Consider the following 14,782-nt stretch of genomic DNA (forward strand, 5'->3'; position numbering starts at 1 on the left):
GGCTCCTCTGCTGGTGGAGGTGAAGAAAGAGAAAAAATAACAATCACTGACCGGGGAACGGTCGGATGAGCTCCGTCCCCAGCCGGCTAGAGACCATATTGATATACTTCTAGACGACAGCCATCTAGAGCGTACTGTTAAGGTTGGGACGGTTGCTTATGCTAAGCTGGGTGCAGACCTGCACCTATTGCTGGAAGAATTCAAAGACATTTTTGCCTTTGAAGTGGAAGAGATGCCAGGCGTCAGCCCGGATCTTGCTGTCCACAAACTCGTCGTGGATCCAAAAAAGAGGTCCATCCGGCAAAAGAAAAGAAATCACGGCGAGGAAAGAAGTCAGGCGGCAGCTGCCGAAGTAAAAAAGCTGCTAGAAGCCGGGTTCATTCGGCCATGTAATTTCCCAGACTGGGTGGCGAATGTTGTGCTTGTAAAGAAGCCGAATGATACCAGGCGTATGTGTGTTGATTACACAGATCTCAACAAGGCATGTCCTAAGGATAGTTATCTGCTCCCAAAGATTGACAGTCTGGTCAATTCAACAGTCGGGCATGCCTTGATGAGTTTCATGGATGCCTACTCCGGCTTCCATCAGATACCCCTGTGGAAAAAAGATCAAGTGAAGACGACCTTCGTCACGGAACAGGGGTTATTCTGTTACACTGTGATCCCGTTTGGCTTGAAAAATGCACCGGGTACATTCCAACGGATGATTAATACGGTCTTAATTAATCAAATTGGGAGGAATGTGGAGGCGTACATTGATGCTATGATAGTCAAATCCAAGCCAAACGGGATCACAGTGTAACCTTCACCATACTCAGGTGGCATAAGGTTATGTTAAATCCTAAGAAATGTGTTTTTGGTGTTGAGTCTGGAAAGTTTCTCGGATTTCTGATTGATCAAAGGGGGATAGAGGCTAACCCCGAGAAGATACAGGCGGTAATTGACATGAAGTCACCCCGCACTGTGAAGGAAGCGCAGAGACTAACCGGTTGCCCGGCGGCATTGAGGAGGTTCCTCAGCCGGTCAGGTGAAAAATGCCTTTACTTCTTCCAAGCAATCAGGAAGAAGACCAGATTTAAATGGGGGGATGATGCTGAGGCGGCTTTTCAAAAGCTAAAAGAATATTTTCACTCTTTGCCAAGGCTTGTTAGACCTCTGCTCAAAGAGAAGTTATACATGTACCTAGCCGTCTCAGATCATGCTCTCAGTGCTGTTCTCCTTGTTGAGAGAGACGACATCCAGCTCCTGACAAGGGTCGGAACTAGGTCGTTGAAACTAACCCCTACCCTAGGCCAAACAAAATTTGTAATTTCTCAACATACCCTTACACAAGTATAATGGTAAGTTGAGGGTCGAACCACTAAGGAACGGTGGGCGGTTATCTATTGTCTAAGTCAAGCTACTACGAAATGGTAGGGTGTAGGTATGTAAACTAGGACAAGGATGACTAAACAATGAATTGAAATCAAGTATGTAAAATGCTAGGGATAGGATCCACATGTAATCGTAACGGAATAAACTAATCGGGAGGTCAAAGTGACTAAGTCAAGAAATGTGAGGGAAGACCAATCATGCAACCAAAAGAGTGTATCAAGCTATTTTTCCTAGAGGTCTAACTAGCATCAACTACGATAAACTCTAGCCAGGAACGTCACAAGGCACCTCAATCGTTAAATGCAAGCCACAAATCAATGGCCCGTATCAATGTGAACTTACAATGCAATCTAGTGCAACAATCAAAGTTGGCTACTCTTTAATTAATCACACACATGCACATGTCATCAACCAATTTAATCACATCATCAACTCCATCAATTTTCCCCAATTAGTATTAATCCATTACTCATACATGCTTCACCATTACCTTAGAAAGCAATCTACTCACTAGCCATTGAATTAAGATCAAAACAATACTAAGCAACAAATTCATCATGATCAAATCAAACAAGCTAAAGTCAAACACAAATCAATCAAACTAGATCAATCAACAAAACAAATGAAATCAAACTAAAGATCAAACTATAGATTGAATCAAAGAAAAGGAATCCTTACAAACTTGATCAAAAATCAAAGGAAATGAAGAAATCTTCAATCATCAACAATCCACCATGAATTTCTCTCTCTAAAAACCTAGAGTTTCTCTCTCTAAAATCTCTCTAATTATGATCTATTTATTATCTAATTGAATTCTCTAATCCCTTCTCCCTCTAAAAATAGAAGGAAAGACTATATAAAGGAAAGATACAAAAAAAGAGTTAGTTAGATCGTCGCAAAAGAAACCCCGGAAAGTGCGGTCGCATCAAGGGGGAGGCGCGGCCGTGAGAAAATGGGTACGGAACAGGGACCCGACAGGCGCCAGCACCTGCACTAGGCGCGCCTGCGCCACCCAGGTGCGCGGCCGCACCACCCTCGTGCGCGCCCGCATCTAGCAGCAGGAGAGCTCCCTCTTCTTCGTCCTAGCTCATCCTCGTGCGCTCATCTTGGTGATGATGATGAACACTAAGGTAGGCAGTCTTGAAATGGCTATTTTGGTGGGTTTATGCCAAATATGATGCCCCCACCGCATGCATGCACCGATCTCATGAACTTGCTCCTTGCATTCCTTCAAACTTGAGCTCCAAATGACAAGCAAGAGGCATCCTAAATGATGGGAAATATGAGGGGAAGGCTCAGGAATCCTCGGAACACGATCATGACCTGAAAATACACGAAAACAAGAAAATAGAAGGGAAAAAGACCAAATAAACAAAGAAATGCACAAAGAAAGAAAACTAACTAAGGAAAGCACAAACTAAAGAAATAAAGAACAAAACTAAGGAAAACTAAAGAAAAGAGCTATAAAATAGCATGAAATTCATCCTAAAAGAAGCCAAATGAGTGCCATAAATGACACTCATCAAATTCCCCCAAGCTAAACTTTTTCTCGTCCTCGAGCACAACAAAGCAAGAAAGAATAAGGATGAAAGACTTATTAAAAAAGAAAAAGAAAGACTCAAGATGAGAATATACACTAAGACTCACCGTCGTAGGAATCACGGTTATTTTTAGCTACAACAAGCCATTTTAAACCCCTAGATCTTCCTAGAGGACGTGTAATGCTCTCGTAAGGATATCCTAAGAGTTTACCCATAACTCTCCCCCAACATCCAAGAGGCAAAACCATAAAAAGAAAAGAAAAAAGGAAAAGGGAAAACAAACCTTTGCGAAATGGACTTACAAAGAGACTAAATTGCAAATGAATGAAAATCTTTCTCAAGCAATCAAGGTATGCACGTTCCAAGATATCCGAGGTTGATTGAAACATAAGGTATGCTAAGCATAGGAACTAGACATCACAATCCACGTTCATCCCAAACGATCTTACCACGTTCTCCCCACTAGTCTCAAATCTCCCCTTAGTGAGCATCCCAATGATTCCTCGAAGGAACCAGAAGAAGAGATTTTTTTTTTTTTTTTTTTTTGGAAAATATGAAAAATTTTATTACCAAAAGGAAAAGTTACAACTTACAAGAGCTAAGTTATAACAAACACCAAACCCCACAAGACCTGAAAAATAGGCCAACCAACCACCAAACAGTTCAAGCTCAATCTCCTGCCACCTTCTAGGAAGGGTTCAGGAGAAAGAGACAAGAACAACAAGAGCTCAAGCTTCCAGCCACCTTCTAGGAAGGGTTCTGGAAACAAGGCTCAGGAACACAAAACAAGCACAAAGCAGGACAGACCTGCAACCAGAAGAAGATATTTATTTAGGCTACTCGACAATCTTGACTATGCATCCCCTTTCCTTAGGAAATGACCCATGATTCCCTCCCCCGAATAGTGACTCAACTTCTAGGTCGAAAGGGCTTTCCCAAAGGTTGTAACGTAAGGCATAAAGGGTGAAGGTAGGCTAAAATTTAAAATTTGGCGGTTTTTCTAAATAGTGAAGCAAAAGGGTGATCAATCCTCAACATCACGATCAAGAAATCACCAAACAAAAACAACTACACCCCCAAGCTTATTTAAAGCTATACTCACAAGAATATGTAAAAAAAGCGTAAACGCTTCTCCCCCAAGCTTAAATGAAGCATTGTCCTCAATGCATAGAAGGAGAAAAGAATACATCAAAATATTTTTGAATTTTTTTCACTTTTTCAATTTTTTTTTGTTTAGTTTTGTTTGCTATGCTTTGTCCTTGCCTTTTTCCAACTTTGGACGACTTTTTCAATTTTTCACTTATTTGTCCATGCCTTTTATAATTAAGGATGGCTTTTACTCATACTCATTTGCCATTATTCACAAAGAAGATATAACACAAGCTTGCATCAAGGGAACCACATATCCCAACTTTTTCACCACAAACTCAAACAAGAATGATCAATTGCTTCACAAAAAACAAGAAAAGAAAGAAAACAAAACAAAAGGCCAAAGATCTAAAGATGTGGCTTGAAAAGAAGGTAATAGGCTCAAATGGTTGCAAGAAGGCAAATGTAAACCCAAAAACAAAGATGAAACAAACTATCCTAAAAATGATAAATACCACACCGAAAAGATGCCTTTGTCCTCCCTTGATAGCTTGGTCTCGGGTCGAAGAATCATAAATCAAGCTTAATAGATTAGGTCCTCAATAGTCAAGGATCCACGCCGCTCATACAAAATAGGTTGAAGGCTTGAAAAACAATGAACCTCACATGGATGTAGCAAAAACTCACTGGTGGTGTCAAATCGACTATAGGGAGCAACTACCAAACATGCCACAAACAAGTAGAATCCGGCTTCATGATCCTCCTAGTTCAAACCAACTACCCTAGCATACACCTATCCTAGAGTCAACCAAGCATAGTCTCAAACCGTGCATACCTTTACTACCTAGGAAGAAATTCATTCAAAAGACAAAATCCAATGTACAAAGACCAATTTATAAGGAAAAAAAAGGGGTGAAAAACAAGCCTCAAAAGCATACCACATACCAACACAAGAACAATGTAAAAATAAGGGAAAAGAAAAATAAAAGGAAAAGAAAAGAAAAGGAAAGCCATAGATAAAGGAAGAATAGGAAAAATTGAGAAAGGAACTAGAAAGCAAGTTAAACACATATATCCCAATCGACATACAAGTGATCGAATGACAACATCGTCAACGATCACAAACACATTACGTGTTAACAAGCAATCATCCTCGAACTGTTCAACTTCCCCTAAACTAAACCTAATCTATGCATCCAAAGAAAATAAAGAGAAAAATTAGAAAGGTCTCATCGGGCTATCCATGCTTAGGATAATAAACAAAGGCGATAGAAAGAACCACCTTCGTTGCGCTCCAAAATCGTAAGCATCATAAAAAAGCCATGTGAGAACAAGAAATGCAAAAGAAGCTATAGACAAATAAAAAGGTTAGTAACTTCAAAACAAAAGAAAAAGATACTACAAAGTAAAACTAAACGAAGCTAACAAAAACACTAAACAACTAAGCAAAACTAAGGTAACAAAGACCAAAAAGGAAAGTAAAGAAAGACTAAGTAAACAACTAAACAACTAACTAACTAAAAGACACTAGACTACAAGATTTGGATTCAAAGGGATTTGGATTCATGGGTTTTGGATATAAGGGAGCAAGAATCAATCAACATCATCACAAGGAAAACATCACAACAACAATGGAAAAACAAGCTCATGGGACTAGCAACAAGCATCATCAAGACTAGAGACCAAGATATGAAAACCATCATGCAAGAGGCAAATAAAATACAAGGTAAGCAACAACAACAAATATTGGCAACCGAGATACAAATGAAGTTCCCCCAAGCTAAACATGAATACATATCAACATCCCAACAATACAAATCAAGCACATAAAACATAAGGGATGGAGGTAAAAGGCATAAAAGTGAGGGAACTAAGACTCATCATTACCACCACCACTTGGCCCGGCCTCATTGGAATCATTGTTGCCCATGTAGTCATCGAAGGTTGGGGGTGAGTAAGGAGCCTAACCTCCGGTGAATCCCTCGGGCCAACCATAATGCCCCTTGAAGTTATCTTGCTGCCAAGGGGCAAGAGGTGTGAATTTCTCGGGCAAGGTAAGCTCAAATGGATGGTTAGGGTGCACATAGGGGTAATTAGGGTCACCCCTATAGTCACACCCTCCGGGAGCACGGTAATCATAGTTTCTATGCTCGTCCGGGTAAGAACGGGGCTCGGTACCGGGCTCTAAAGGCCCTTGCCAATAAGGATGCCCATTCAAAGGTATAGGACCTTGCTGGGGCGGGAAGTAAGGATAGTTAACCGGGGGAGTGATTTTCCCTCGATTAACCTCCGCATCATAGAGTTGTTGTTGTTGAATGAACACACCTTGTTGCATTTCAAAAATACCTCGCATTTGGGAGTATAGGGCCTCAAAATCTTGGTCATACATGCCCTCCAAGCGAATTTGCAACCCACTCATTTGGTTTCTTAGGGCCTCCAAGTCGGAGCTAGCAAATTGAGGTTGTTGCACTTGCCCTTGTTGTTGCTGTTGTTGTTGTTGTTGTTGATGTTGTTGTTGATTTTGTTGATGTTGTGGCTCTTCTTCCTCTTCTTCTTCTTCCTCATCAGAGTCAAAGAGGGGCGACAGAAGCTCTTGGGGAACATTCCACACATTAGGGATGTCCATCCGGCGGAGAGATGTCAAAGATGGGTTGGGAAGGTAGCACCAATGCTTGTTATCCCGAAGCCACTCAAAATGCCCCTCCTCATAATGCTTGGAGATGAATTGAATTTGCCCCAATTGTTTCATATCAAGGTATAGGGAGGCGGCATCTCCAACCGGCTTGCAATATGGAAAATGATGATCGAGGTGGAGGTTGGTCAAGAGCCTAGTGACCATTCCCCCACAAGGAATCTCCCCGGTGTCACGGTCTTGTAAAGCTACACAGTAAGTGGCAAAGATGTACCCCGAGTTCAACCGGCCACGATATTCTCCTCTAGTGGCCAACCATAAAGTTTTGAGCTCCAATTTGCTCATCTTTCCCAACTCTTGCTTGGGGAAAATCGAGTACCCCACAAGACGGTGAACAAGCCGAAGACAAGGTTGGTACACAAAGCTAATCTTGGCCTGTTTGGTGACAAACTCATCACCTCCAGAGATATCATCCCACCTAGAATCCTGATCATACTCCTAAAAAATATAAGGCTCTCGATCCAAGATATCACCATGAGGATCAAAATCTAGAGCGACATTGAATTGCTCTAAGGAATAGTCGAAGAAGTTGTTGAAAATCTGGAAACGAACCCTATATTGACCTTCTACGGGAACTATCTCAACCGTAGCAAAGAACTCGAGAGTGGGCGCAACATAGGTGCGGAAGCTATAGGACATGAATGTGCCCATCCAAAGGTTGATCAACAACTCCCTTACATCCTCATCAATCCCCAACGCGGACATGTCGGGTTAGAAGTAGTGCCTTGTGGGCTTGAGGGAGCGGTTTTCCTTTATTTGATGGTATCGGTTCTTTTGTTTTAGATCGTGGATTTTTCTTTTGGGTGGTGGAGTAGGTTTGCGTGTTTGGGAGGTGGATGTGCTTGGGGTAGGTTCACCAATGGAGGTGTTTGTTTTGCATTTCTTGACAAGGTTTTTGAGGACTTTTGACATGATAAACTCCAAGTGTAAGATCACAAAAACCAATCACAAAATTTCCAACAATAATTCGCAAAATTCACCAACCAAGAACTTCAATTTCCACCAATCACAATTCCAGTCCAAATTACCAAACAACACTAAACAACCAACAATTTCTTCCCACACAATCAAAATCACAAGAAGAACCAATCAATACCACAATAGCACCTTACTACCCAAACTAACAAAATTCAAATTCCAAATTTCTCAACAAAATTGCTCACAAATGCTACAAAATCAACAAACAATACAATTTGAGTTGAAATCAAACAACAAAAAATCAATTAATCATCCAAAAACCAATAACAATCATCAAAATCATCAAAAATGATACTACTACTATTCATGCTCATGAACAAATCAAAACATGCAAAAATATGACATAATTAAGCAATTAAAAGCTAGAGAAGATGATTATACCATATATGAAGCAAGATTGAACCACTTTTAGCCACCAATTCCCACCAAATTAAAAAGCCCCAAATTATACCCAAGTATGGAGGAGAGATATTGGAGGCTTAATTTGGTGAAAGTGGTATGAATTTGATGATTTTGATGAAAATGTAGAGATTATTAGTGAATTTGAAGTGAAAAATTGAGTGATTTGTGTTGAAATATGATGGGAATGAGAGGGAAGTGGTGCGGTTTCAAGGGTTTGAGGTTGATGGGGGTCGAATGTAGAAGGAGGAAATAAGGGGAAATGAAAGAAGGAAGGAAGGAAGAGAAGATAAGGGGGGCACGGGCTGGCTGGCGCGCTCGCACCAGCTAGGTGCGCGGCCGCACCAACCACGTGCGCGCCCGCACCTGAGCCTAGCCCGATTCTTCTTCTTTTTTTTTTTTGGTGCGTTCATCGGTGGGTTTATCGATCAAGATCAACAATTAGGCTCTTGAACCCACTGAAAGTGGCAGATTCAAATCAAGATTTTAGTGGTTCAAAATCCCAAAATAATGATAGCACCACATGAACCCACCAAGTGCAAAATACCTTCAACTTTAAAGCACAAAATTCCCTATCTTACCTCACAAAATTCTTACCCTTTTACCTCAAATTCCGATGATATCGAATATAATCACATCAAAAATCGCAAACACCTTCTCATTCCTCATGCTCACTTGATGAAATCCAATCCCAAAAATGCAACCTACAAATCCAAACAAGTAGAAAAGTGAAAGAAAAGAAACTAACAGAAGGAAAAATAGGAAAAATTCAAAAATCAAAAAGAAAAGTTAGAAAACTCCGGGTTTCCTCCCGAGAAGCGCTTGCTTATGGTCCTAAGCTCAACCCTTCCTCCAAATCATGGAGGGTCAAAGAACACCACCTTCTTCAAGGTAGCGGAAAGAGCAAATTCCTCTTTAACTTCTAGCAACCTCTTGTTATGAAACTTCCTTCAAAGACTTTTCAATTGCAAATTTTTCTTTCCGTAAATTCTTTCTCTCTCTCTTCTTCTTACAATCACGAGCTTTTTTCTTTGGCTTGTTGTTCATTGTAGATGGTTCCTCACCATCCATACTCATGGAAACATCCCATTCATCTTGAGGATAGAGCTCAAACTAATGAGGAATTTCAACTTCCCCCTCGTCCATAAGCTTGGGAATCATCATTTTCTCTTCACTAACCTTCTTGCCATCAAAACTTGAAAAAGCATCATCACAATTCTCAAGAACATCGTTAGTTGAAGAACCAATCATGCACACATTATCAATAGAGCGAGGGGAATTAGCACACATAATTCCTTGCACAAGAGACAAAGACTCATGCGTTGGTTTCAACTCAAAACTTTCCTCTTTATTACCAACTCTCAAGGTAATACGACCTCCTTTCACATCTATTAAGGCTCTCGAAGTGGCTAAGAAAGGTCTTCCTAAAATGATAGGGATATGGTCATCTTCCGCAATCTCAAGCACAATGAAATCAACGGGAATAGTGAACCCTCCTATCTTAAGAGGAACATCCTCAACTCTCCCCTTTGGAATCATAATAGTTCGATCGGCCAATTGAAGGGTTATGTTAGATAGGAGGAGTTCACCTAGCTTGAGTTTCTTGAAAATGGAATAAGGCATGACGCTCACACTAGCTCTAAGATCACAAAAAGCATTATCAAACATTTTCCCTTTGATCTCACATGGAATAGAGAAATTACCCGGATCCTCCATCTTCTTGGGCAACTCATTATGAATGAAAGCACTACAACAATTCCCAACTTCAACCGAATCAGCCTCATTACACTTTCTCTTCCCGCTCAAAATCTCTTTAAGGAATTTAGAGTACCTAGGCATTTGGGTAATTGCATCGGTGAAGGGGATAGAAAGGTGAACTTCCTTGAGCATAGCAAGAAACTTTCCAAATTGCTCATCCATTTTGTGCCTCGAGAATTTTTGTGGGTATGGAAGGTCAGGTCTGCACACTTCCTCACGCTCTTTCTCACTACTCCTCTTTTTCTCTTGCACATCCTCATAACTCACACTCTTAGACACAACCTTCTCAACTTCCTCTCTTGGGTCACTCCTCTCCTCATCCTCCTCAATGGACCTTGAAACTCCCTCATTAAGAACTCTCCCACTCCTAGGGGTGATAGAATACACGGGTTTCTTAGGTTCCACTCCTTGAGAAGGAAAAGAGGATGGACTAGCATAATCCTTTAGAGTGTTGGCTAGTTGGGTTATTTGTGTCTCAAGCATTTTGTTATGAGTCATCATCTCATTAAATTTCTTGTCACTCACCGCCACATAGGTGTTTATGATCTTGGTTTGGTTATCAATCATTTCTTCCAAATTTGTCCTAAATGATGATGGTTAGGAATAAGAATTTTCATCACTGGATTGAGGCTTTGGAGCAAAACCGGGTGGGGGTCCCCTTTGGTTGTTATTTTGAAAACTTCCCCGAATTTGGTTTTTGTTCCAATTGCCTCGGCCTTGACTATTGCCACCATTATGGTAATGGTTACCAAAGCCTTGAGATTGACTTTGGTTTCCCTACCCATGGCTTGGGTTTTGATTACTATAACCTTGGTTGTTATAGTTACCTCGAAAACCTTGGTTTCCTTGGTTCCTATAGCCTCCATTGTTGTAGTTATCGAAACCACCTTGGGGGTGAGAATTCCTATTGCCAAAATTCTTAGGTCCATCAAACCTTTGACCACCATTGGCATTAGACACAAAGTTCACATTTTCACATTCATTATTTTCAACATTATCACATCCATCAACAAAAGTTTGAGAACACATGGAAGAATCATGATCATAAGATCCACAAGAATCACAAAATAGATAACCACTTTGCATGTTATTGGAAGTATAAGGAGAAGAGTTAAAAAGTGTACCTCTCCCTTTGGATTGGGAGGGAAGACTCAATGAATTCGTAGAAACACTCTCAAGCTTGGCTTTGATCGATGTCATTTCCTTCCCTAGATTTGAAATTTGGGAGGACAAGTTGTTAATCGCGTTGAGATGATCCACCGAATAAACCGTTGAGCCACTCTTGCTCGTAGACTCCCTCTCTCCTTTTTGCCAATCTCTATAGTATCTCACCACATCCTCAATTATGTAAACTACCTCTTCTTCCGTCCTATTCATTATAGGACCTCCGGCTCCTCCATCTAGGCATGACTTGCCTTGGGCACTCAAGCCTCCATAGAAAATTTGTATCACTTGATAGGTAGGAATTCCATGATGTGGGCACTCTCTTTGGTACTCCTTGTACCTCTCCCATGCTTCATAAAGATTATCATTAGGCCTTTGTTTGAATCCTTGGATCAAGGCTCTAGCGTCCGCCGTCTTCTTTTGTGGGTAAAAGAGAGACAAGAAAGCCTTTGTGACTTCATCCCACGTCCTAAGGGAATTGGGCTTAACCTCCTTATCCAACCACTCTAAGGCACGACCAATAAGAGAAAAGGGAAACAACTTTAGCCGAATAGACTCTTGATAAATGCCGTTCACCTTGATAATATTACAATACTTCTCAAATTCCTTTAGGTGATTTAACGGGCTCTCACTCTTGGATCCATTAAATTGCCTCCGCTCTATCAAAGTAATCATGGCCGGTCTTATTTTAAAATCGTTCGCCGGTGTTGTAGGTGGAGCAATGCCGCTCTCAAACCTATAAGCACCGGGAATTCCCAACTCCTTCAAAGCTACTCTTGGATTCTCTCCCATGCCTTGCTCTTCTTCTTCCTTAAACTCTTCTTCACTTGAGGAACTTAGGCTCAAAGATCGGTTGGCTATCCTTCTTCAATTCGTGAAAGAGTTCTTTCAATTTCTGGATCCAAAGGAACTAAGGACCTATCACGAGTTCTACTATGCATGCAAAAACTCGAAAGAAATTGTTAGTAACGCGGCTACAAGTGTAGCCTAAAAGAAAGAAGAAAAATCTTTTTGTGTTTTTGAAAAAGATGGAATAGACTCAACAACAATACACAATCACAACACCACTCCCCGGCAACGACGCCATTTTGACAAGGGTCAGAATTAGGTCGTTGAAACTAACCCCTACCCTAGGCCAAAAAAATTTTAATCTCTCAACACACCCTTACACAAGTATAATGGTAAGTTGAGGGTCGAACCACTAAGGAATGGTGGGCGATTATCTATTGCCTAAGTCAAGCTACTCCGAAATGGTAGGGTGTAGGTATGTAAACTAGGACAAGGATGACTAAACAACGAATTGAAATCAAGTATGTAAAATGCTAGGGATATGATCCACATGTAATCGTAATGGATTCAACTAATTGGGAGGTCAAAGTGACTAAGTCAAGGAATGTGAGGGAAGACCAATCATGTAACCAAAAGAGCGTATCAAGCTATTTTCCTAGAGGTCTAACTAGCGTCAACTATGATAAACCCTATCTAGAAACGTCACAACGCACCTCTATCATTAAATGCAAGCCACAAATCAATGGTCCGTATCAATGTGAACTTACAATGCAATCTAGTGCAATAATCAAAGTTAGCTACTCTTTAATTAATCACACACATGCACATGATCATTAACCAATTTAATCACATCATCAACTCCATCAATTTTCCCCAATTAGCATTAATCCATTACTCATACATGCTTCACCATTACCCTAGAAAGCAATCTACTCACTAGCCATTAAAATTAAGATAATAACAACACTAAGCAACAAATTCATCATGATCAAATCAAACAAGCTAAAATCAAACACAAATCAATCAAACTTCAATCAAACTAGAACAATCGACAAAAAAAAAAAAGAAATCAAACTAAAGATCAAACTATAGATTGAATCAAAGAAAAGGAATCCTTACAAACTTGATAAAAAATCAAAGGAAATGAAGAAATCTTCAGTCATCAACAATCCACCATGAATTTATCTCTCTAAAAACCTAGAGTTTCTCTCTCTAAAATCTCTCTAATTATGATCTATTTATTATCTAATTGAATTCTCTAATCCCTTCTCCCTCTAAAAATAGAAGGAACGACTATATAAAGGAAAGATACAAAAAAAGAGTTACTTAGATCGTCGCAAAAGAAACCCCCGGAAAGTGCGGTCGCATCAAGGGGGAGGCGCGACCGTGAGAAAATGGGTACGGAACAGGGACCCGACAGGCGCGCCAGCACCTGCACTAGGCGCGCCTGCGCCACCCAGGTGCGCGGTTGCACCACCCTCGTGCGCGCCCGCACCTAGCAGCAGAAGAGCTCCCTCTTCTTCGTCCTAGCTTATCCTCGTGCGCTCGTCTTGGTGATGATGATGAACACTAAGGTAGGCAGTCTTGAAATGACTATTTTGGTGGGTTTATGCCAAAGATGATGCCTCCACCACATGCATGCACCGATCTCATGAACTTGTTCCTTGCATTCCTTCAAACTTGAGCTCTAAATGACAAGCAAGAGGCATTCAAAATGATGGGAAATATGAGAGGAAGGCTCGGGAATCCTCGGAACACGATCATAACCTGAAAATACATGAAAACAAGCAAATAGAAGAGAAAAAGACCAAATAAACAAAGAAATGCACAAAGAAAGAAAAATAACTAAGGAAAGTCCAAACTAAAGAAATAAAGAACAAAACTAAGGAAAACTAAAGAAAAGAGCTATAAATTAGCATGAAATCATCCTAAAAGAAGCCAAATGAGTGCCATAAATGACACTCATCAGCTCCCGATCTATTTCATTAGCCATGTGTTAAAAAATGTTGAACTCCGATACCTCATGGTTGAAAATTTTGGCCTTGCTCTATATATGACCTTCAAGAAATTAAAGCCGTACTTTCTGGCTCATCCGGTGGTAATTTACACTAATTAGCCCCTCAAGCGGCCAATGACTACCTTGGAGTCATTCGAAAGAATGTTTAAATGGGCTTTTGAAATGCAAAGTCTTGAAATCACTTTTGAACCCAAAAAGGCAATGAAAAGTCAGGTGTTTGCTGACTTCATTGTTGAAATGACACGACCGGAATCACCGTATAACATCGATCAGGTTTGGAAAGTGTATGTAGACGAGCTCGACGAAGAACGGCTGCGGTGCAGAAATTATATATTAGTCCCCTGAGAGGGACAAATTTGAATGTGCACTGCGGTTTAAGTTCCAAGCCTCAAATAACGAGGTAGAATACGGAGCCCTGCTAGCCAGAATCCGCATGTGTAGGGCAGCAGGGGCAACAAAAATTGATGCCTACTCTGATTCACAGTTGGTCGTAAGCTAGTATAAGGGAAAATATGAGGCAACTCTTCCGGCTATGATCAATTATCTTCACGCAGTCAAAGAAGAGGCCGGGGCACTTGAGGAGTTCCGTCTGAGATAAGTGCCTAGGTCAGATAACAATCAGGCGGATGCATTGTCCAAATTGGCATTTTTCGCCTGCTGTGAAGAGCCCATTGGAGTCCTGGACTGAAGCTCTACTTGGATGGATGGCATCCGGGCATATTTAACAGACGGCACACTTCCTGATTCACCACAGGAGGCGGACGTCATGAAGAAGCGAGCAACAAACTTTGAGATGAGAAATGGAGAACTCTTCAAGGCGAGTTTTCTTAAACCTCTATTGAAGTGTGTTACCCTAGAAAAGGGAAAAGAAGTTCTTGAAGAATTGCTTGCTGGATACTGTGCCTCTCATATAGGCGGCAGGTCCCTAGCCGTCAGAGCCAGGCGGCATTACTTTTGGCCCACTCTTGAAGCAGACGCTAA

At 40.9% G+C, this 14,782-nt stretch overlaps 1 protein-coding gene across 1 annotated transcript; it reads right to left on the bottom strand.

Moving 5' to 3' along the window:
• Positions 1–9,186: 9,186 nt before the first annotated feature.
• Positions 9,187–10,398, bottom strand: LOC110735320. Its single transcript, XM_021915493.1, has one exon. It carries the CDS (start codon positions 10,396–10,398, stop codon positions 9,187–9,189), a length of 1,212 nt encoding a protein of 403 aa, XP_021771185.1.
• Between the last annotated feature and the right edge of the window lie 4,384 nt (positions 10,399–14,782).

The sequence above is a fragment of the Chenopodium quinoa genome, unplaced genomic scaffold, assembly GCF_001683475.1.
Source record: "Chenopodium quinoa cultivar QQ74 unplaced genomic scaffold, ASM168347v1, whole genome shotgun sequence".
In the NCBI taxonomy this organism is placed as follows: Eukaryota; Viridiplantae; Streptophyta; class Magnoliopsida; order Caryophyllales; family Amaranthaceae; genus Chenopodium; species Chenopodium quinoa.

Coding starts and splice junctions, on each gene's coding strand:
- LOC110735320 (XM_021915493.1), bottom strand. CDS start 10,398: ATGATTGATAACCAAACCAAGATCATAAACACCTATGTGGCGGTGAGT.